The sequence below is a fragment of the Podarcis muralis genome, chromosome 7 (assembly GCF_964188315.1).
Source record: "Podarcis muralis chromosome 7, rPodMur119.hap1.1, whole genome shotgun sequence".
Taxonomy (NCBI): domain Eukaryota; kingdom Metazoa; phylum Chordata; class Lepidosauria; order Squamata; family Lacertidae; genus Podarcis; species Podarcis muralis.
In genome coordinates, this window is record NC_135661.1 from 8,799,083 (window position 1) to 8,821,963 (window position 22,881).

General features: G+C 45.2%; 1 protein-coding gene across 4 annotated transcripts in view; it reads left to right on the forward strand.

Annotated features, from left to right (window-relative positions):
- The first annotated feature begins 5,243 nt into the window (after positions 1-5,243).
- The window catches only part of NAA25 (N-alpha-acetyltransferase 25, NatB auxiliary subunit), a 41,963-nt gene continuing 24,325 nt past the window's right edge, over positions 5,244-22,881 (forward strand). Inside the window, exons 1-8 of one of the 4 annotated variants that reach the window (XM_028741323.2) lie at positions 5,244-5,395; positions 13,798-13,883; positions 16,234-16,372; positions 17,126-17,244; positions 18,353-18,427; positions 20,126-20,233; positions 21,116-21,194; positions 22,445-22,556. In XM_028741323.2, the coding sequence (XP_028597156.1) occupies positions 5,335-5,395; positions 13,798-13,883; positions 16,234-16,372; positions 17,126-17,244; positions 18,353-18,427; positions 20,126-20,233; positions 21,116-21,194; positions 22,445-22,556 (779 nt within the window). In that variant the 5' untranslated portion in view covers positions 5,244-5,334. Of the gene's footprint in view, positions 5,396-10,453; positions 10,478-13,797; positions 13,884-15,983; positions 16,127-16,233; positions 16,373-17,125; positions 17,245-18,352; positions 18,428-20,125; positions 20,234-21,115; positions 21,195-22,444; positions 22,557-22,881 lie in introns of those variants that run through there. The other 3 variants (XM_028741321.2, XM_028741322.2, XM_028741324.2) reach the window with 3 other exon arrangements.

Below are 22,881 nucleotides of genomic sequence, written 5' to 3' on the forward strand. Positions count from 1 at the left end.
GTTGTCCTCATTGCATCGCCACAGGAATAAGCTGCGGCAAGTGCAATGCTCTTGTGTTCCCCTCTTCTGCCAATATAGCTTCAAGAAAGTGATCAGAATCTTTCACTTCTATTTTCGGTTATCAATGAAATGACATACACAATGTGAAGAAAATGGAAAGACGGCATGGGGGAAGAGGCTTCCTACCCTCTTTCATAATACAAGAACCAGAGGTGGAAGGACTAAATGGTGGAAGGACTGGCACAGACAAAACGAAGCATTCATTTGCTCAGCACGTAGCTGCACTATAGAATTAGCGACCAATACAAGCCTGGATGGCTTTAACTTGGGATTTGACAAATTCACAGAAAGCTGTCAATGGCTACTAGTCCATATGGCCAAGGTCTATATCAGAGGCAATATGCGTCCGCATTGTGAAATTAACTCGCCCCAGCAATAATAGCAACTACTAACAGGGCCATGTTTCCATTGCCTGCTAAAAATGTTTCTCTTTGCTCAGGTGCTCCCAGACCATTGACGCCCGTTTCCAGCTGACACTCGTGCTGTAATGTTGGTGCTTTATTGTTTTAGAAATGCTTTTAATTTAATAAATAACTAAGCTGACTCAAGCTGAAGAAAAAAAGCAATAAGCTGCAGCAGGAAATTTCAGCTGTAATTTAATACCCAACTGCTGCTGATTAAGCGCCGCATGGTAGTAGGACTGCATCCAGCAGTAAACCACAGGTGCTAACAATGCCCCCTCAGTTTTCATTCTGTGCAAGATGCAAACCGAGACCCAAGATCCAGTGGTGGAAGAGGAGGGGTTAAACAGCCCCTTAGAAATCCCAGCTCAGACACAAAGCACCCCGGGCCAGCCCCCCACAATACTTAAGGGTGTGCATGCAATACCATTTACTGAGGCTCTACTGCGTTCCCACCATAGAATTGGAAGGGACCCCAAGGGTCATCTAGTCCAACCCCCTGCAATGCAGGAATCTCAACTAAAGCATCCGAGACAGATGGCCACCCAACCTCTGCTTAAAAATCTCCAAGGAAGGACAGTCCAGCATCTCTCGTGGAAGTCTGTTCCAGTCAAACAGCTCTTATGGTCAGAAAGTTATTACAGTACTTACGTTGCTTGCTCCATCTTCCATGTGATAACCCGTAAAATTAATAATAATAATAATAATAATAATAATAATAATAATAATTTATTATTTGTACCCCGCCCATCTGGCTGGGTTTCCCCAGCCACTCTGGGCGGCTTCCAACAAAGATGAAAGATACACTAAAATTTCACATATTAAAAACTTCCCTGAACAGGGCTGCCTTCAGATGTCTTCTGAATGTCAGATAGATGTTTATCGCTTTGACATCTGATGGGAGGGCGTTCCACAGGGCGGGCGCCACTACCGAGAAGGCCCTCTGCCTGGTTCCCTGTAACTTGGCCTCTCGCAGTGAGGGAACCGCCAGAAGGCCCTCAGAGCTGGACCTCAATGTCCGGGCTGAACGATGGAGGTGGAGACGCTCCTTCAGGTATACTGGACCAAGGCAGTTTAGGGCTTTAAAGGTCAGCACCAATATTTGGAGATGGCTATCATACCTCCTCTCAGTCTCCTCTTTTCCAGATTAAGCATACCCAATGCCCTCAACTATTCCTCATAAATCTTGGTGTGCAGACCTTTGATCATCTTGGTTGCTCTCCTCTGCACGTTCCAGCTTGTCAATATCCTTCTTAAATTGTGGAGCCCAGAACTGGACAGAGGACTCCATGCAGGGTCTGACCAAGGTGGTATAGAGCAGGACTATTATTTCCCTTGATCGGGACACTACACTTCTGTTGTCTTTGAGAAACACCACTGGTGTCTGAAGCCATAATCTGGTGTTTGATGCTAGCCACAACCCACGTGTTTCACGTAGTTTCTTGAGAAATACTGCTGATTGATGAGTTTACTCTCCAACCAGCTTCCATTCGATTCAAACTCGTATGCTGGGGTTAAGCTGAAGTGTGTACATTTGAGACAGCTGTAACACGTGTACAGATAATTGTGCATGCGCAGACAGCAGCTTCATTGAATAGAGTTTGGGGGGATGCTTCAAGTGCCGCAAACCTATCAGGTAATGGGGTGCACAGGAACATGAAACACATCTTGAAACATAGTGGGAGACTGACAACCACCTCCTCATTTTTTAAGCTACTAAACTGAGCACTCTTACCTCAGAATGCCATTGTAAGGGTCTACATATGCTACCCTGAGATCATTGTTGTTGTTGTTTAGTCGTGTCCGACTCTTCGTGACCCCATGGACCTGAGCACGCCAGGCACCTCTGTCCTCCACTACCTCCCGCAGTTTGGTCAAACTCATGCTGGTAACCTCAAAAACACTATCCAACCATCTCGTCCTCTGTCGCCCCCTTCTCCTTGTGCCCTCCATCTTTCCCAGCATCAGTGTCTTCTCCAGGGAGTCTGGCCAAAGTACTGGAGCCTCAGCTTCACGATCTGTCCTTCCAGTGAGCACTCAGGGCTGATTTCCTTAAGAATGGATGTGTTTGATCTTCTTGCAGTCCATGGGACTCTCAAGAGTCTTCTCCAGCACCATAATTCAAAAGCATCAATTCTTCTGCGATCAGCCTTCTTTCTGGTCCAGCTCTCACTTCCATACATCACTACTGGGAAAACCATGGCTTTAACTATATGGACCTTTGTTGGCAAGGTGACGTCTCTACTTCTCAAGATGCTGTCTCTACTTCTCAAGATGCAGGCATCTTTTAATTTTGTGGCTGCTGTCACCAGTGATCCCCTTCATGGATCACTGCCTTGCCGTGGCGAAGGGGCTTGAAGAACTCAGAGAAGCTATGAACTACGCCGAGCAGGGCACACAAGATGAACAGGTCATAGTGGAGAGTTTTGACCAAACGTGATCCACCTGGAGGAGGAACCGGCAAGCCACTCGAGTAACCTTGCCAAGAAAACTCCATGGACAAAGACAACAGGCCTGAGATCATTAGCGGGAAGAAAATCTGATTGAAAGGCCAAGAAAGGAAAACATGGCTTGAAACAGTCATCACCACCATAGGAACCAACTCCCAGGGGCAACGGAACCTCCATAAAATATTTGAAGGGACTGCCCCCCCCCAGTTGATGGGCATTGCCATCCAAATGGTGTTAACCGCATCTTGTGATTGATTCCCCTCCCCCAATATTTTATTCAAGTTGGCACCCCTGATCACCACTATCTTAACAATCCTCACAACCACCCTGAAGAATCCCAGTACAGTAGGGTATGATTATCCTCCTGTAATAGCTGTGAATGAGGGACAACTCCTACAGGCGTTTGTTTAGCCACAAAGCCCCATGGGTGCCCCTGACAATTCACAGGGCTGTTGCAAGGATAAAAGAGTGGGGGGGGGGGAGATACACACATCCCCTTGGGTTTCCCAGCTGAAGGAGGTTGGTGAGTAGAATCTGATAGATAAACCAACCAGCATTCGAAACTCCCATTGTTCTAGGCAATCGTTTTGTGATAAGGAATTTCATTAGTTTCTGAGCTCTGGGCGAAGATTTCAGATTAAAACTGCAGAGTGGAAGGAAAGGAGGACCTTTATTCTGCCTCCCTACTTCCAGCTACTCTCTGAAGATTGGAGAAGGGACCCTCTTAAGAATACAGTGGTACCTCTGGTTACGTACTTAATTCGTTCTGGAGGTACGTTCTTAACCTGAAACTGTTCTTAACCCAAAGCACCACTTTAGCTAATGGGGCCTCCTGCTGCTGCTGCACCGCTGCTGCATGATTTCTGTTCTCATCCTGAAGCAAGGTTCTTAACCCGACGTAATATTTCTGGGTTAGCGGAGTCTGTAACCTGAAGTGTATGCAACCTGAAGCGTATGTAACCCGAGGTACCACTGTATTGCGGGGGCAGGCAGGGGAAGCACAGCTTTGATTTTTCTGCAGTCTTCGACTAGACCATGTGAAAAGTGAACATAAGGTTTCAGCTGCATTTCATTCATTTTAAGCTTTGTATTCTTGTTACAAAAAAGAAAGTGCATCTAGACACTCCATTGCAGCGCCCATAACCTAGGTTTAAGGTGCCATTTAGCTCCTAGTTTCTAACACGGAAACCAACACAGAATGCTCACCGCCTGGGTCAACAGCACCAAATAACTTTCTGCCATTGCTGCAGCAACCTCGCCTGGTGAGCTGTTCCTTCGTGAAAGTGTGGCAGGGAAGGCTAAGAGGGGGGCTGCTGCTGCCTCCTCCTTGCCTGCCTCACGCCTGGGTGCAAATCCACTCTCAGCTCCCTGAGAGGCCTACCTCCAGTGCCGGATTTACGTATAAGCTAAACAAGCCAAAAAAAATTAAAGGGGGAAAAACTGAATGTACATTTCCAAAATATAAGATAAAAAAACAAATAAAATAAAACCTACATGCGGCAAGTGTTTTGTGTTGTGTAGGTTCCTATGATGTAAGTAATGGGCCCCGCCTGCTAGCCTGCTCTCTAAAATATCACTGGTTTGCTCATTTCTATATACAGCACAGTGGTAACTTGGTTCTCAAACTTAATCTGTTCTGGAAGTCTGTTCCAAAACCAAAGTATTTGAAAACCAAGGCGTGCTTTCCCATAGAAAGTTATTGCCAAATGCCAATGTGTTTGCATTATTAAGTTTGTTATGAATAAAAAAATCATTTTAAATTAGCGCTTAATAATTTTTTCACTATTAATATACTTCTTAATTGTATTTCAGTTCAACAATTACGTTGATAAAATACATATTCTGTTATGTGCAAATGGCTTTAGATACCTATTAGGTCCATAAATTACCATATAGCATATATTCAACGCACAGAAATAAAAAAGGGGCAATTTGTTGTTGACAAAGGACAGCTGGACATATGAAGGGCCCCATCACCTCGAGTAGCTTAGGGCCTCATCAAACCTAAATCCGGCCCTGCCTACCTCGCCCGGCTGCTTGTGAGGCGCCGGGAAGACGCCCTCCCCCTCAATACAGCCCACCTCACAGGGTCGTTGTGAGGAGAGTTGCCCCTAAACGAGGCCCTTCAGGCAAGCACGATGCCAATGACGCGGCTCGCTGAGGGGAGCTCGCTTACCCGCCTCACGGGCTGAGGCGGCGGTGGCGGTGGCGGCGGCGGCAGCGCCTCAAGGCCCACGAGGGAGGCCGGCGGGGGAGCGAGGACGCCCGCTAAGCGCCGCCTCCTCCACGCCGGTCTTGGCCCCCTCGGAGAGCCTCGCCTCAGCCTCAGCCCGGCCCCTTTCCCCCACACGGGCCCGCCCAGGCCGGGCCGGCTGGCTGGCTGTGGCGGCGGCGGCTGCGCGCTGCGGTTCTGCGCTCTCATCATGGCGGCGGCGCGGGGCCATGTGCAGGACCCCAACGACCGGCGCCTCCGGCCCATTTACGGTACCGACGCCGCGGGCGTGGGGGGGGGGGTCCCCTCCCCCCCTCTTCTCCCTCCCTCCCCTCCCCTTTCCCTAGCGCGCGCGCGCGGCCCCGTCCTAAGCGCGGGGCCGCGCGTGCCCTTTCTCCCTCAGCCGAGGCGGCCCCCCCCCGCCAAAAAAACGTTCCTACCCTTCGCCGCCCCCTCATCTCCCATCCCGAACCAGCGTCCCCCCCCCCATACTTGACCCTTCCCGCCTTTTTCACCTCCTCCCCTCAGAGACCCTAGTTTGAAGTGGGGGGCCGGGAGGAAAAGAGCCTAAACAGGCGGGTGCCTCCCCCCCCAAAATGGTTCTTATTGGGGTACGGGGCGGGGGGGGGGAAGGTTAAGCAGGGCCCCCCCCCATGTCCATCGTTGTTGTGGTATTGGGGGTGGGAAGGAATGCCGTCCCCTCGTGTTCTCCTCTATTGTGGCATTTCGGGGGCGCGTTCATCAGGCACCTCCATGTTGGTGTCTGTGGTGGGATTTGGCGGGTGGGTGGGGGCCTCGTGTTCATTTTCAGTGTGGCATTTGCAGAGGGGGGGGGGAAGAGGCTGAGCAGAACCCCCCCTCCCCATATTTGCCCTGGCCTTCGTGTGGATTGTAGCGGAAGGAGCTGCCAAGCTCATTACAAACCCTGTGAGAGGAAGAAAGGGGAGATTTTGGGGTCTTACCCACGTGGTCAGAAGTTCATCATATCCTGACCATTCCCTTCTCCAGGAGGAGATGGTGGGGTTGGGACCCTCTTCCCCCCTACTCCCTATTCTGGACTCAGCAGGGTCACAGGCCATGGTCTAAAAGCATTTCTTAATACAGTATATATCATTAGCAGATAGTCTGGGGCTTCATACATTTATGCTTTTAAAAAGGCAGGTGGTGCTGTGGGTGAACAAGGGGGTTTCAGCACTGCACGAATCCTTCTTATAGAATTCATGGCGCCAAGATGGAGAAGCAGGAGCTTACGGACCTGTTTTCCCCTAACAGTAGATTTGCTAGGCTGGAGTGAGCAGGGGGCGCGGATTGCATGACATTCATGCGACCAGTTGCCACAAACTTCATATCCTCGTTAAACCAGAGGAGGGAGATACGAATTGTAAAGTCTTGCCTGCTTGTGTGGCTTACTTAATGTGGTTTGGTGGTGGTGGTAGCAATGGCTTTGTTGTTGCTGTTAATTTAGAGGGGTGTGTGATGCTGGCCTCTTTAATTCATTGAGTAGTACTGTATGGGTGTAGCAGCTCTCTCCTTTGCAAAACTTTAGAGCAGGGGTGGCCAACTCCCAGGAGACAGCGATTCACCCCCTTTTTTGGGGTTCAGGTCAAAGTTGTTGAGCTTTTTTTACGCCAGCCTCTTTTAGAGTATAGTGGTACCTCGGGTTAAGTACTTAATTCGTTCCGGAGGTCCGTACTTAACCTGAAACAAATAAGCAAGTTTTTGTGACAAGCCCAAAGGAATATCTTCTTGTTCCTCCTAATTTAAGAGCCTAAATCTCTTTATATTTCCACCCCCACCCAGCCCAGGATGTGAGGGGATGGGATGCTTGTCCTATTAAACAGGCTTGATTGGATCCACCCTACTTCCACTGGCTGAAAGCAGCACTTTCAGTTACAACAAGAGCCGCCAGAGACTTTGATAGATTTGGGGGCAGTTTGGAAAAATTGCCTTCCCTCCTAAGGTCAATGAAAAGGAAGTTTTAGTTTTTTAAAGAGCAAGTAGCAATGGGAACCTTGAGAGAAAGTCTGTAGTTCAGTGATAGAGCACTTACTTTGCATATGAAAGGTCTGGGGAAGTCTCTCTGTTTGAAACCCTGGAGAACTGCTGCCAGTCAGTGTAGAATACAGTGGTACCTCAGGTTAAGTACTTCATTCGTTCTGGAGGTCCGTACTTAACCTGAAACTGTCCTTAACCTGAAGCACCACTTTAGCTGATGGGGCCTCCTGCTGCTGCTGCGCCGCCGGAGCACGATTTCTGTTCTCATCCTGAAGCAAAGTTCTTAACCAACCCGAGGTAATATTTCTGGGTTAGAGGAGTCTGTAACCTGAAGCGTATGTAACCCGAGGTACCACTGTATTGGACCAGATGAGACTTCCAAGCCCCCTCTGTATAGCCTTTGATGTACAGTGGTGCCCCGCAAGACGAATGCCTCGCAAGACAAAAAACCCGCTAGATGAAAGGGTTTTCCGTTTTTCGATGCGCTTCGCAAGACGATTTTCCCTGTGGGTTTGCTTCGCAAGACGGAAACGTCTTGCGAGTCTTGCAATTTTTTTCGCTCCCCCCCCCTTTTTCTAAGCCGCTAATAGCCTTTTAGCCGCTAAGCCTTTAATAGCCACTAAGCCGCTAAACCGCTAATAGCGCTAAGCCGCTAATAGGGTTGCTTCGCAAGACGAAAAAACCGCTAGACGAAGAGACTCACGGAACGGATTATTTTCGTCTTGCGAGGCACCACTGTAGTAAGGTAAAGGTAAAGGTACCCCTGCCCTTACGGGCCAGTCTTGCCAGACTCTAGGGTTGTGCGCTCATCTCACTCTATAGGCCGGGAGCCAGCGCTGTCCGCAGACACTTCCGGGTCACGTGGCCAGCGTGACATCGCTGCTCTGGCGAGCCAGAGCCGCACACGGAACGCCGTTTACCTTCCCGCTAGTAAGCGGTCCCTATTTATCTACTTGCACCCGGGAGTGCTTTCGAACTGCTAGGTTGGCAGGCGCTGGGACAGAGCAACGGGAGCGCACCCCGCCGCGGGGATTCGAACCGCCGACCTTTCGATCGGCAAGTCCTAGGCGCTGAGGCTTTACCCACAGCGCCACCCGCGTCCCTAACCACTGTAGTAGTGAGAAACAATCTGAAAAAGGGCATCACTGTCCAGCCCTCACCAGTGCCCTGCTACAGTCCATTAAAGGTTTGATATGTCTGGATTACAAGTCCGCAAGAATAATTTCTTGATCAGGATAACTCCACGTCATATTTAAGCAGCACTTCAAATGCAAGCCTCTCTTTTGCTGTGTCTAAAACTTGATCCAGCTTTTACAGGCAGTGACCTTTTTAGGTGCTTCTGAGATGTGCATGACCACACTTATCGCGCTGAACCCAGACGTGACCTGAAAAGGTCACAAAAGGGGGCAGAGCGGGATGTTTGTAGGCTTTTCCCAATGGTGTTACAAATATACACAATTTAACTTAAATGTGCCTTGGAACGTAACCCCTGTGTAAATTGGGAGTCTCCTGCAATTACTTCCTTGCTGCAGGATTTACATATGTTATATTCCTTATGAAAGCTATTGCTACTTTTTACATATTTTCACTTATGCTCAATGAAACTTTTACATTATCTGCATCTCTCAGTAAGGCAGGTGAAAACACTTGGAGAACAGTTGGAAATTAGTCAGGCACCAGAAATCTCCACATTAGTCTTAGTCCATTGTTAATACCATTTCCATTTCCAGTGTGTGTTTCTCCTTCTTGCACTGAGACAAATGAATAGTTGTAAGAGCAAGATACAGTCAAGCAGTGCAGTTCATATCGTAGAATTGTAGTGTTGGAAGGGATTCCAAGGGTCATTTAGTCCAACTCCCTGGTCAATAGGCATTCCGTTGCGGCAACTGCAACCTAGATTCACAGTGCCATTTGGCGCCTAGTTTATATACCCAAGTTTCTAACAGTGTATGGAGAACCTTCACTTTCGTTAGGCAGTGAGCACATTAATTTGTTCGCCCCCTACTCCCCCATTGTAAACTTAAAAAGTTGGTTGTCTGGGTGGGATCCTACTGCTTAAGGAAGCTACTTTGTAATACTGTATTCCTTTTTTTTTTGCTAACTCTGCTGAATTAAATATGCATTCTGCTTGTCAAAAGCTGACCTCCTTTGTAATGCTTCAGGATAATATTTTAGTTTCCTGTTAATTATGTTGCTTTGAATGTATACTTTATATTTGACTTCCTTCAGCAATGTTTTATTCTGGATTGTTTTATTTGGTGTTTTAATGTAGGTTGTAAACTGCTTTGAGATAGTTTTCTTAATATACAACAGTATAAAAATGAAATGAATAATAATTTTAAAAAATGTGTTGGTTGCTGTTCCTTTTCAACCTGTCTTAAGAATATTGGCTAGGAGCTCAGGTTGTTTTGTTGTACATGGTACTTGGCAAATGCTGGAAAAGGAAGATAAAATGCTGTACTTGGTTTGAGAGTTTTTTTAATGTTTAGCACTGAAGAAAGTTAAGGCAAAGAAGAAGCAGTTCTTAACTTGCCAATATGAAATGCTAGTCAAGAGTCTTTAGAAGAACTGCTTTGAGGCAGAACCGGTGCAAACTTCATGGTTTAAGATGTGACTATAGAGACACAAATGTCCATGACATTTCTGCACTTTGAATGAATTCCAATGGAATGGTGTGTAGCCAAAAGGTTCTATTAGTACCAGGTCTGAACCTAATTCTGCTTGGTTTTAAAACCGAAGAACTGCCTCTGCCTTTCAAAAGAGAAATTCCTTCCACTTCAGCTTGTGCAAATCTGTTTCAAAGATATGGACTGAAATTCTGTGTCTTCAGTTCTTTTGAGTGTGTGCATATGCATGAAATTGTGCCTCAGTATAGTATGTGTTTTTGTGTTGGAGCCTTGATCAGTTATGATGGGAAATTAAGTTTGAAAACTAGGTTTGAAAACTAAGAAGGAGAGGTAGTTTTTTTATTTCTTAAATGACATATTTTTAATGTCTTGATTTTCCATAAGTAGTTTCTGGTAATACTCCTTAAAACAAACAAGTCACGTACAAAAATATATATTTTGACAAGCAACAATCTGCATTGTATTTAGACCTTATAAAGACCTACTGGGCTTATTAGAAGCACTGATAAGTATTTAATTTATTTGTTATTACATTTAAATCCCACCTTTCCTCCAAGGAGCTCAAGGCAATATACATGGTTCTGCTCCCCATTATACCCTCACAGCAACCCTGTGAGCAGTATTCAAAATTTGCCAGGTGCTAGGTGCATTTTGTTACTGGTGCTGGTCTGATTGCGACTGCGTGGAGGTTTCTGAGCACCAGGTTGGCGACTGACATCTGCATTGAGACAGGTGGCTTATGTGCCAGCAAAAGACATGTGTCTTGATCTTCTACACTGCCGCACAAATCATTCTTGCTGGGAATTGTTGTAAGAGCAAGCTACAGTCAAACAATGTAGTTGAGATCATAGAATTGTAGTGTTGGAAGGGACCCTGGCTGTCATCTAGTCCAACCCCCTGGCAAATAGACATTCCAGTTGTGGTGACAGCTGTGCCATTTGGAGCCTAGCTTATATATCTGAGTTTCTCATGCTGCTTGTTAGGTAGGCTAGGCTAAGAGGCAATGAATGGGCCAAGTAAGCTTAATGTCTGAGTGGGAATTTGAATGCTGGTCCCCTACTTCTTGATTGAACACCCTAACCACTACTCCATACTTGCTCTGTAATACAGTGGTACCTCGAGTTACAGACGCTTCAGGTTACAGACTCCGCTAACCCAGAAATAGTACCTTGGCTTAAGAACTTTGCTTCAGGATGAGAACAGAAATCGTGCTACGGCAGCAGCAGGAGGCCCCATTAGCTAAAGTGGTGCTTCAGGTTAAGAAGAATTTCAGGTTAAGAACGCACCTCCGGAACGAATTAAGTACTTAACTAGAGGTACCACTGTAATAGAACTTGTGTCTCTTATCTGAGTTCCTTAAGGCAGCTTAGAGATAAACAAAACATACAATATCACAATACAGGGTTTTTTTATTGCATAAATTAAATCTCACAGACACCCACCAAGAAAACCCCTTTGAACACAAGTCTGGGCAGAACACAGAACAGTCCCATTCAAAGATGTGGCAGCTGCAGTAAAAATGTTACCTAGCTACTGGCTGAGGAAAAACACGGTAACTATAAAATACTAAAAACCCACCTGTTTAAAAAAAAACCAGGAAGAAAAGTTTTTACCTTGTGCAGAAGAAATGAGTAACAAGCTCTTTGGAGAGAGCATTCCACAGGTGGGATGGAAGGCACCATCTATAAGGATCCATCTCTTGCTGCCACCCTCAAAATTTTAACAAGAGGAAGCACTTTCAGAATGTCTCTTTGTAGATGACTTCAAGCCCCATGTAAGCTTTCTTCAAGTCCTAGGGTCTCAAGGTGTGCAAGGCTTTGTAGGTTAGAACCAGCATCCTGAATTGAGCCCAGGAGCACAGTGACAACCTGTGTAATATCCTGATGACACTAGGGTTACTGTGGACTGGGTAGCCTGGATAGACTGTATATTTTAAGTCACGAGTACAGTAAGTCCCATTAATTTCAACTGGACGAGCTCAAGTTTGTTTACAGTTTTCCTTTATAGCTCTTTGAAAGTCGGACCATAGTTTTTAGTTATGTACAATAAGGAGTACCTTGAATCAAATTCTGCTTCCATTGTGTAAAGATTTTCATGTCTTATCTACATGAAATAGCCAGTTTGTAATCAAACATGTATGTAAATGCTGTTGGTTAGAATAAGATGTTGCCCTCCGACTATGAATTGGACATGTGAACATAGTTGCAAAGATTGCAAAGGCAATTGTCTCTGGGGAAAACTAATGTAAATGTTTGGACATGTTCTTACTTTCTTCACTTTTCAGCAACAGTCAGCTTATTTGATGACAGTTAAGCATCTTTTACATTTGCTGTTTGCCTTTTATCTTAATTGCTTATATGTTGTACAGAAGCTTAATGAAGTTGTAGTACTATATTCCCCAAGGTCCTCCACCCTTTGGATGAAGTCTAATACTCTGTTCTCAACAATTTGCCATTCTGGTAGCTGAGCTAATTCTGTTAGAACAGAGGGTGTTGGCAACGTTTTAGAAAAACATGGTGAGGTTGTCTAATCATACTCTTTATGCATCCATTTATATTTCTTGTGAACTGCCACTTTTCCAATTGCTCCATAAAGTTTTTGTTATTAAAAATACACAGGGGCTTCAATCATTCAGTGATGTCCACATTGTGTAATCTCGGGTAAACCGATGCCGAGCACCACAACTTTAAGCCAGTGCTACCACCATGGCACAGTGCCTATTTTAATGTTTCTGCATGCTGCTCATGCAGCTAAGAGTAAGAACCAGAATACAATATAGTATTTGCAACCTGAGCCACATGCTCCCCTGTTCTTTCAGGTGAGAGACAAAGGGGTGCAGGAGGCTGCTATTCTCCTTCTGTGGACCCTCCAGACTAGTCTTTTTCCTGTGGGGTGTCCATCGCCTTCTCCCGTTTCTGTTCACCCGCATGTATGTTTGTGGAGAAAAATTGCCTTAGGTCAATCCTTTGCCTGTTTATAGAAATGGATAAGTAGCTCCAATCATGCTCCTCATGAATGCTAGCAAAACTGCTCTTAATTATTTGCTTGTCCATTACCATCTTGTTTTGCTCCTCTTTGGGTCATTCCTGAAGTACTCATTTATGAACTTCTATTGAGGGCCAGTTTTTTGTACCCAGCTCCTATATATAGTCAGTGGATAGAGAGGAGTTGAGTTCTCCTCAGCCATAGACTTGGGCAAGTCCCTGTCCATCCCAGCTCTGAAAGTTGCAGTAATAGCCTGTTAGTGAGTAGTTGTGATGATGAACCAAATAAAGGTGGCAAATCCCATTTGATGTATACATAAGAAATGGCAGTAAGGCTAACACCCCTCTGTGTAATAACCCTTTAAAAAGCATCTGTAAGGTTCTTCATGAGAATGCCTTGCTGGGACAGATTAAGGTTGATCCAGTTCAGCATTGTGACTTTATAATGACCAGGAAGATGACATGGGAAACGTCAGTAACTGCTGTTCCCTCTTCTCCCCACCACCCCCTGCATCCAGAAGTCAGAGAAATACTGCCATTGATCATAGAGGCTTGCCATCACTATTAAGCATTCAAAGAATTATCTTTCCATAATTTTTCTATTCCTTTATTTTAAAAACCCAACATAAGCTGGTGGTTGTGGCCATACACTGCTTTAATAGCTTTCACAAGTTATTTTTTATGTTGTGTGAAGAGCTACCTTGGGTGGTTTTCTCATCACCTATGGAGTTGATTGGGTAGATTCTGACATCTAGTGTTGTGCAAGAAAGTAAGGGGGAGGGGGCAGATAAGTTATCCGTTCCCTTTACAGCAGTTATAATCTTAAATACCTCTATCCTATTACTCTTTACTCGTCTTTCTTTTTCTTGTTTTCCTCTAAACTAACCTAAACGTGAAGACTGCCCCCTCAGAAAAATCAGTCTGCAGTATTTATGTATTTTATTTAGTTCATAAAATTTATACACTGCTTGATTGTAAAAATGTGGTTTACAAAAAATTAAACAATAAAATTAGCATTAAGAATAACTATAAGAATAATGTTTGTGATTTCCCCCTTTCTTACATTAGATTACCTTGACAATGGCAATAATAAAATGGCAATCCAGCAGGCAGACAAGTTGCTGAAGAAACACAAAGACCTTCACTGTGCTAAGGTAAGCTCAGGGTTTGTTTGTTTTAACATGCTAAAAAGTTCAGTCTTAAATAAACAAGGCAAGGCTCTTCTCTTTAGTTGTTGCATTGCTAGTAGAGGGTGGGGAACTTGAAGCCCTGAGAACTGAAGACAGTCCTCTAGACCTCTGTCTCCCACTTGGGACTCTCCCAGGGCCATATCCCTCATTGGCACTGCTCTGTGCCTTCCTCAGGTGCTTTTGCCTGACTGGAATATGTCCTTGAACTGTGATAATGCCTCTTGGTTGTCTGTAGAAAGCTTTGACTTCTGCAAATGGCTGGAATGTAGTGTGAACAATGCAAAAGTAAGAGTCAAATCCACTGCTCCACCCACTTTTGGATCTGGCCCCACCCACTTAAATCTGGCATGTGGCTCCTGGAAGGTTGCCCATGTGGGAATGTGACACATGGACTGAAAGGAGGTTCTGATTCCTGGGATGTTCTGGAAAAGAGGGAAGCTTTCTGCCATGTTTACCCTTAGCAATCATGAGACACATGGGGGTGGGAGGGTGAATGTGCTTTGACCACCACCAGTGCACAACTACAGTGGTACCTCGGGTTACAGACACTTCAGGTTACAGACGCTTCAGGTTACAGACTCCACTAACCCAGAATTAGTACCTCAGGTTAAGAACTGCTTCAGGATGAGAACAGAAATTGCATGACGGCGGCGGGAGGCCCCATTAGCTAAAGCGGTACCTCAGGTTAAGAACAGTTTCAGGTTAAGAATGGACATCCAGAACGAATTAAGTTCTTAACCTGAGGTACCACTGTACTTCTTTTTCAGCTTAACCCGTGTTACTCCAGCCTTTCTGTTCCACAAACTCACAACAATGAGGTCAACTTTGCTGCCACGTTAGTCAAGCTGTTGAATAGCAACAGAGCAAAAGTTAATGTTTTTTCAACTTTTGCTTCTATCTACATTGACGTGGCTCAGCAAAACAAGGCAATTAGGGTTGGTCAGTTGACCAAGTCAAACATACTTAAATACTGTCACATGGTAGGTATAAGACTAATCACAAGAGGGGTGAGGAACCTCTGGCTTGCAGGTGACATCTGGCACAGAACAGGTCCCAGTGTTTCCCCCCCACACTTGGTGTCAGATATGGGGCATGTGTGGAAATGGCTGGATTGGTTGCCTGGCCAAGTTCCCCATGGGGAACTTGATCATGCAGCCAATCTCTGCAGAAAGCAGCTTTGCCAGCCGTATGTGCAGCACTGGGGAAGTGGCAAGCATAGGGTCGACAAAGCCCCTTGTTCTGTGGTTCTCAAGTGAGTGAGTGACTGACAGCCAGCTTGGAAGCGCTGCACAAGGGAATTTTGACAGGTGGGTAATCTGTGGTCTGTGGGGGTGGAGAATGATAAGGCTCTGACCCACTGGGCCAAGAAGGTTTTCCCACCCCTACAATATAGAGAAGTCTGGGGCAGTCATGCCTGGTGGACTGCATATTAGAATTGGCTGGCAGTAGTGGCTGTACTATGGACAACATGGCTGGGGGGGGGGCTGCTGGGTATTGGGCACGATCTGCCAACTAATGCCCCTCCAGATACCTGGAAAAATAAGATTGTTTTGATTCTCTGGAAGGGAAAACATCAAAGTCTCCACCTTCCAAACTTTCAGGAGAAGGGAACTCCAGCGACACAGCTGAGCAAGTTCTAAGTGCACCTTGTTAAATGCGGTATCCCCTTTCTACCCAGCTTATTAACATGAGGCTTGCTCAGTGTGCTCTTTCTATGAGATCTGCAATGGTAGGTATGTTGTGACCCCAACATTTTATTACAGTGTTGGCTAGTGATGTGTCTCAAAGTATGAGCTTACTTAGATTTCTAAGTCTTCTGTTAAGTTAACCAGATGTCCAGTGAACTAAGGCTGGGGTGGGGAACCTGTGGTCCTCCAGAGGTTGCTGGAACACACCTCCCATCTCCTTGACTGTTGGCCATACCGGCTGGGTGCGATGGGAGTTGGAGCCCCAACAACATTTGGAGGGTCATGGGCTCTTCATCGCTGAACTAAGGTTGGCAGGAGGTGCAGAAGAGAACATAAGAAGTTGTATTATATATAAAAAGACCATTGGTTCCTCTAGCTCAATATTATCCACACTGGCAGCAGCTGTTCAGCGCTTCAACCAGGCTTTCCCAAGCCCACCTGGAGACATCAGAGGTTGAATCTCAGGCCACTTGAATTCAGAGCATGCGCTCTGTCCGTGGGCTGCAGCTCCTTCCTTTGGTACGTGCTCCATTGTTACCACCCGCCAAAGCAATTCTGCCCCATTCACTGTATGTATATCGTTGCTGGGAAACCCTTTAAAAGTTGCTTCTTTGATCCATGGGCAGGTTTTGAAAGCAATCGGCCTGCAAAGAACCGGGAAGCAAGATGAAGCATTCACTTTAGCACAAGAAGTAGCTGCTCTTGAACCCACGGAGGATAATTCGTTACAAGCTCTGACTATTCTATACCGGGAAATGCATCGGCGTGAGTTCTTTGGTTTTCCTTCCTATTTCAGACATTCAGACATTTCAGAGAATGCTGTTGCCGGTGTCCTGCTTACAACAGCAGTCCTGATTCAAAAGCACTAGTGTGGCAGGCAGTCGGCAGCTAATTGATGGGGAGGGGTGGTGAGGTAGCCACTTAAGCTGCGTTGTTCTCTAGACATAATGTTTCCCATAGTATTTAATTCTGGGTTGTAGAAAATAGGAGGAGTGATGGGACAGGGTCCAGCTTTGATGGTGGAGACAGTAGACAGTAGACACAGCACCAGATTGCTGGGTCTTGCTGCCATTTTAATACTTTTACAATGCTTCGGACGTAGTGTCACTCCAGGAGAAATTGGAGTGCAGCTAAACCAAGCAGCTTAGAGTGCTGGGTCAGTGGTTTTTGTTTTGTAAGGGGGGGGCAAGGCAGATATTGGGGCCCCAGCAGCCTCCCATGGGAGCAAAGTGCTGACACCAGCCCTAGGGAAAGGATAAAGGTACTCAACACACATTCTGTGACAAAAGGCATGCAGAATGCAAGTCTGGAAAAATCACAAGTGCTGGCCACACAGGTCCCAACAAATCTGAAGTCCTCCCCCCCCCCTGCCCCCTTTACTAGGGGTGAAGCCTCATTTTAAAAAAACTTTGTGAAGGCTGTTTTGAGTTCTGTACTCTGTACAATCACTTAGGGTTTGGGAGAAGTCTATAGGTCCTAACCAAACACACAACCTGTTTCTTAAAATGTCTCATTTAGCGGAGCTGGTCACAAAACTCTACGAGGCAGCTGTGAAGAAAGTTCCCAGCAGTGAAGAGTATCATTCCCACCTCTTCATGGCCTATGCAAGGGTTGGGGAATACAAGAAGATGCAACAGGTAATTTACCTGAATCGGAGCTAGGTCAATTGAGCTTGAGAGTGAATACACCCCTCAGAGAGGCAACTCAACCTAAAATCAGCCTAAAGATCTGTTGACATTCCATGTGTATATGTAAACCTATTAGTAATCTGTTGTGGATAAAGTCTCGTATAGTATATAAGTTGTGTTTACATAGAATTGTAGAGTTGGAAGGGGCCACGAGGGTCATCTAGTCCAACCCGCTGCAAGGCAGGAATCTTTTGCCCAACGTGGGACTCAAACCCACAACCCTGAGCTTAAAAGTCTCATGCTCTACCAACTGGCCATGTCCTCCACTCATAGTAAACACTTACTCTGAAACCTTTTTGAAAATTTGACGACCTTGGTTTAAAATACTTGTGATTTGAGGTGCCTTTAAGTGCTTTGCATTTGCATTTAACCTGTAATGTTTGAAAAAATGTGTAAAGAGACAGTGTCATTAATGTGACGGACCCCAGAAATTAATTTATGGACCTAGTCTAGCAAATCCTTTATCTTGTGAGTAGCACTACTTAAAAGCATCAGCTTGCTATGTGCATTGATAACAGATGCATTCATATCAATATATGCACACTTAAAGGGTATAATCATCTTGTAATATCAGGCTTTGCAAATGTGCAAAATGCAAGTAAGCAGAGGTCCCTGTTGACTTTAGTGTATCCGCACCTGACTATGAGAGGGAGGGGGGTGAAGAGAGAAACACCTATATTAAATATGATGATCTAGCTATGTGTTGAGTGCCATTATCAGCAAAATTGAATCCAGAATTCGTTTTTGTGGGGAAGCTGTTGTTCAGGAAACTTGTCTTCTCATTAAGGAACTCCTGAAATACTGCCAGTTTACTTGGAACATATTTTGATGGGTTCTGGTTTGTGAAAAGGAACAGTTTCCTGTTGTGGTTAACAGGTTTGAGCAAACGAGTCTTGCATTTAACACTGGTACAAGAATTCAAAGACAAGTAAATTAGTCCATGGATAGTCAAACCGAAACCATTCCTCTCTCAGGTGTTTCTAGTAAGAACTTTCAGTGGGTCTCCTTTACCACAGGCTGAAGTATAATGATTTATTTATACCTCCTTCTTTTTCAGGCTGGAATGGCACTTTATAAGATTGTTCCCAAAAACCCTTACTATTTTTGGTCTGTGATGAGCTTAATTATGCAGGTGGGTACAGAGTCTCAAGGGAGATAACATTTCCTTGGAAATAATCTGCCCTTTTTTTATTTTATTTTCTGTGTGAAGATGCTCAGTACATTTTGAGGGTAGACTCTGTACTGCAAGTGCATCACACATTGTCAGTACAGTGGTACCTCGGGTTACATACGCTTCAGGTTACAGACTCCACTAAACCAGAAATAGTACCTCGGGTTAAGAACTTTGCTTCAGGATGAGAACAGAAATCGTGCTCTGGCGGCGCGGCAGCAGCAGGAGGCCCCATTAGCTAAAGTGGTGCTTCAGGTTAAGAACAGTTTCAGGTTAAGAACGGACCTCCAGAATGAATTAAGTACTTAACCCGAGGTACCACTGCATACTGCAAGTGTTGTAAAACAGAGTTGCCAATGTGGTGCACTCCAGTTGTTTTACTCCCAACTCCCATAGCCACTGGTCATGCTGGCTGAGACTGATTGGAGGGCACGACATTGGCTACCCTTATCACAGAGCTTGTTTGCAGGTTGGGACTGGGAGTTTGTCATCTTAGATGGGGCATGTTGTGAGATAAACAGAGAATTCGAGAAGTCTTAACCAGATGCCCTTCAATACTCCCTCAGGTCATAGATGGATCACTCCTCCACTCCAAGTATGATTGTAGCAACTGAATATAATCTGTTCCCCCAGGGTATGAGAGGGATTGAGATGAGCTCATAGCCCGCCTCTCTGCCTCTCTCGCTTCAGTCTATAATTGTTCTCCTAAATGAGTTCTGAGATTGTTACTTGAGATTGACTATTGGTGTAAATCTGGAGTTCGGCCAAGCAATAGCCTATCAAAGGCCATTGGCAGAATCCTTTTGCAGTCTGTCTGAAATCAACAAGAGAACTGGCACACTGCATTACTAGTTCATTTCAACTACCGCATTTTTCGCTCTAGGAGACGCACCCGACCATAAGACGCACCTAGTTTTAGAGGAGGAGAACAAGAAAAAAAAAATTCTCTCCCTCTCTGCGCAGCGCCCCTTCAGCGACGCGGCAGGAGAAACGGAGCCCCTTCCATTTCTCCTCCCGCTTCGCTGAAGGGGCGCTGCGCAGAGAGGGAAAGCTGCACAGCACCTCTCCAGCGAAGCGAAGCCAGGAGAGCAAGAGGGATTGATCCCTCTTGCTCTCCTGGCTTCAGCAAAAGCAACGCGAAGCCTCCGGAGCACAGCGGGAGCATTCCTGCTGCGCTCCAGAGGCTTTGCGTTGCTTTCGCTAAAGCCATGGAGCCTGCATTCACTCCATAAGACGCACACACATTTCCCCTTTTTAGGAGGGGGAAAGTGTGTCTTATAGAGCGAAAAATACGGTAACTTGGCAATTCATTTTCTTCATTTTTTTGTGTGATGCAATCCCAGAACATAATCAACACTATTTCCTTGTGGGTGAGAGGAGCATGTTTACTGAGCAGAACTTTCAACTAATTTTTCCCAAGTTTGCCAGAATGTTCACTTGTTTATCGGAACATTCACAGCAGCTGAAAACTTTTGACTAGGCCCATAGTTGAGAGCACAGAGCATATGTTTTGCCCACAGAGAGTCATCCGTTCAGCCTCTGTTACCTCCAGTAGCTGAGCTAGGAAAGAATGGTTGCCAGTCAGAGTGGAAAGTACCATGCTAGATGAAACAGTGGTCAATTCTGTATAAGGCAGCTCTATATGTTCTTCTCTTTCAGTCTATATCTGCACAGGATGAAAATCTCTCAAAAACCATGTTTTTGCCTCTAGCTGAAAGAATGGTAGAAAAAATGGTGAAGGAAGAAAAAATTGAAGCTGAGGCAGAAGTAAGATATATTTTTTTAAAAAAACTAATTGTCGATGTAATTAATTCAGCTTCTGCTATCACTGAATTATTACAGCTAGCTTTTGAATAGTTTATTTTGCATGTTACAAGCAAATGGAAGGTGTGGCTTAGAAGAGGCACATTGCTAAGGTAGAAAGTAAGGGGTACTTGAGCATGTCCCCGATTTGAATTAATCCTTCTCCAAAACTTGATGGGATTCCGCTCTTTTGGTTACAGCTCTTTTCAAGCTTGACAGGATAATGTGGATATCTGTAAAAGTGCTGGTGGCCTGGGTATGCGGCAGAGAAGATCTGAGTAGTTTCAAGGGGCCCATAATTGGATCAAGTGAATTGGCTTTTGATACAAAAACCTTTCTGTCTTTCCCTGCAAACCCTATGCAGAGAGAATACTCCAGATCAGGTGTGAGTCCCAGCTGCTTTTTCTGTTGACCAGAGTGGCAACCCTCTTAACAAGAGTAAGAAACAGTGCAGAATATGGAGTTTTGTTTTTAGTTCCTCAGATTTGCCCTGTGTTTCCTGCCCACCTCTTTATTTGGCAATTTGTCTTCCAGAGGCTTTGGGTTTTGGAGCAAGGAGGCATTTCAACCACTAGTGGGCCACTATCTTTGCAAGGCCAGCCTATCAAAATGTAGCAATACAAACAAGTTTAAAGTTAATAGATGGATAAAAATAAGATAGAAGAAAGGGCTAGAGGGGTAATGCTAAAGATAAATTATTAGTTTTCTTCCAATTTGTCGGGTAGCATAGATTTTTCACTCCACTTGAATATGGTCTCTTTAAAAAGACAGTTGCAGAGACTGCTTCTGGCGGTAACCTCACTGCCTCTTGTTTCAGTTGCATCCTGTTTCTCTTAACTTCCACAGGTTGAGCTTTACTACATGATTCTAGAACGCTTGGAGAAATACCAGGAAGCTCTGGATGTTGTGAGAGGAAAATTAGGAGGTAGTGTATCTCTTTTTCAAATTTGACAACTGACAAGTCTCGCGGGTGGCGCTGTGGGTTAAACCACAGAGCCTAGGACTTGCAAATCAGAAGGTCGGCAGTTCGAATCCCCGTGACGGGGTGAGCTCCCGTTGCTCAGTCCCTGCTCCTGCCAACCTAGCAGTTCGAAAGCACGTCAAAGTGCAAGTAGATAAATAGGTACCGCTCTGGCGGGAAGGTAAACGGCGTTTCCGTGCGCTGCTCTGGTTCGCCAGAAGTGGCTCAGTCATGCTGGCCACATGACCCGGAAGCTGTACACCGGCTCCCTCAGCCAGTAAAGCGAGATGAGCACCGCAACCCCAGAGTTGGTCACGACTAGACCTAATGGTCAGGGGTCCCTTTACCTTTACCTTTAAGTCTCAGTGGTTTGTAGACAAAGGTGCAGCTTCCATATTTGGAGGCAGCGTCCCTCTAAATACCAGTTGATGGGGGTGAAACAGCCGGTGGTGATTGCTGCTGTCATGTCCCGTTGTAGGCTTTCCAGAGGCATCTTGTTACCCAGATGCTGAACCAGATAAGGCTTTTTGCCCAGCATGGATAAAAATAAAACATTTTTTAAAGTCAAACCAGACTTCCATATACGTTTCAAATCAGTTATGTGACATATTCCTTCAAAGTAGCCTGATTCACATTATGTGGGCGCGATAAATCTCTAGTGATAATCTCTTAATTGAATCTATGACCCTCCGTTAAATAAGTAGAGTTAATGCTTTCTTTTCAGCATACGCAATTATGCTGATTAGAGCAAACTACAGACAAAACCGTATGGCTTTGAAATCGAGCAATATAAACACAACACAGTAGGTCATGTTTTGTATTTATTGTGAACATTTAAATAAATATGTAGACTCTTGTCAAATGAAGAACATGGACATTTACTCCATGTTACAGCAAAGCACTGCTCTGCACATGGTTTGGGCACTTGTAATCCATTGCACAAAGGATTGCCAGCCGTTTAACTTTCACTATGTTATCTCACAGACTCTCTGCCCACAGCATTGTTTCATGTGCATATGTGAAGTTCTCTCCTGCCCACCCTACTCCAGGCATTTTGCATTATTTGGTAAAGTAAAACAGCTTTCTGAGTAAGCCCATCTAAGTTTATTTTATGTTTCTAGCCTGTCTGCGGCCTTATCTGTTTGGGGGCAGGGGGAGAGATTGCTTTTGCGATTAAGACTTTGTGAATTTATGACTCTTTTTGTTCCATTTAGAGAAGTTAACCAGTGAGCTCCAGAGCAGAGAGAACAAGTGCATGGAGATGTACAAAAAACTGGGCAAGTGGCCAGAATGCAACGCACTCTCCAGGAAACTTCTGCTGAAAAAGTGAGTGGGAATTTCAGCTCCTTTTTTTTTTTATTATCTTTAACCGAACTGAAGCAAAAGGTATTATCTCCTTCATCGCCACTACTGCACCATCATATTCCCAAGGCAAATAAGCAAGTTTTTGTGACAAGCCCAAAGGAATATCTTCTTGTTCCTCCTAATTTAAGAGCCTAAATCTCTTTATATTTCCACCCCCACCCAGCCCAGGATGTGAGGGGGTGGGATGCTTGTCCTATTAAAGAGGCTTGATTGGATCCACCCTACTTCCACTGGCTGAAAGCAGCACTTTCAGTTACAACAAGAGCCGCCAGAGACTTTGATAGAT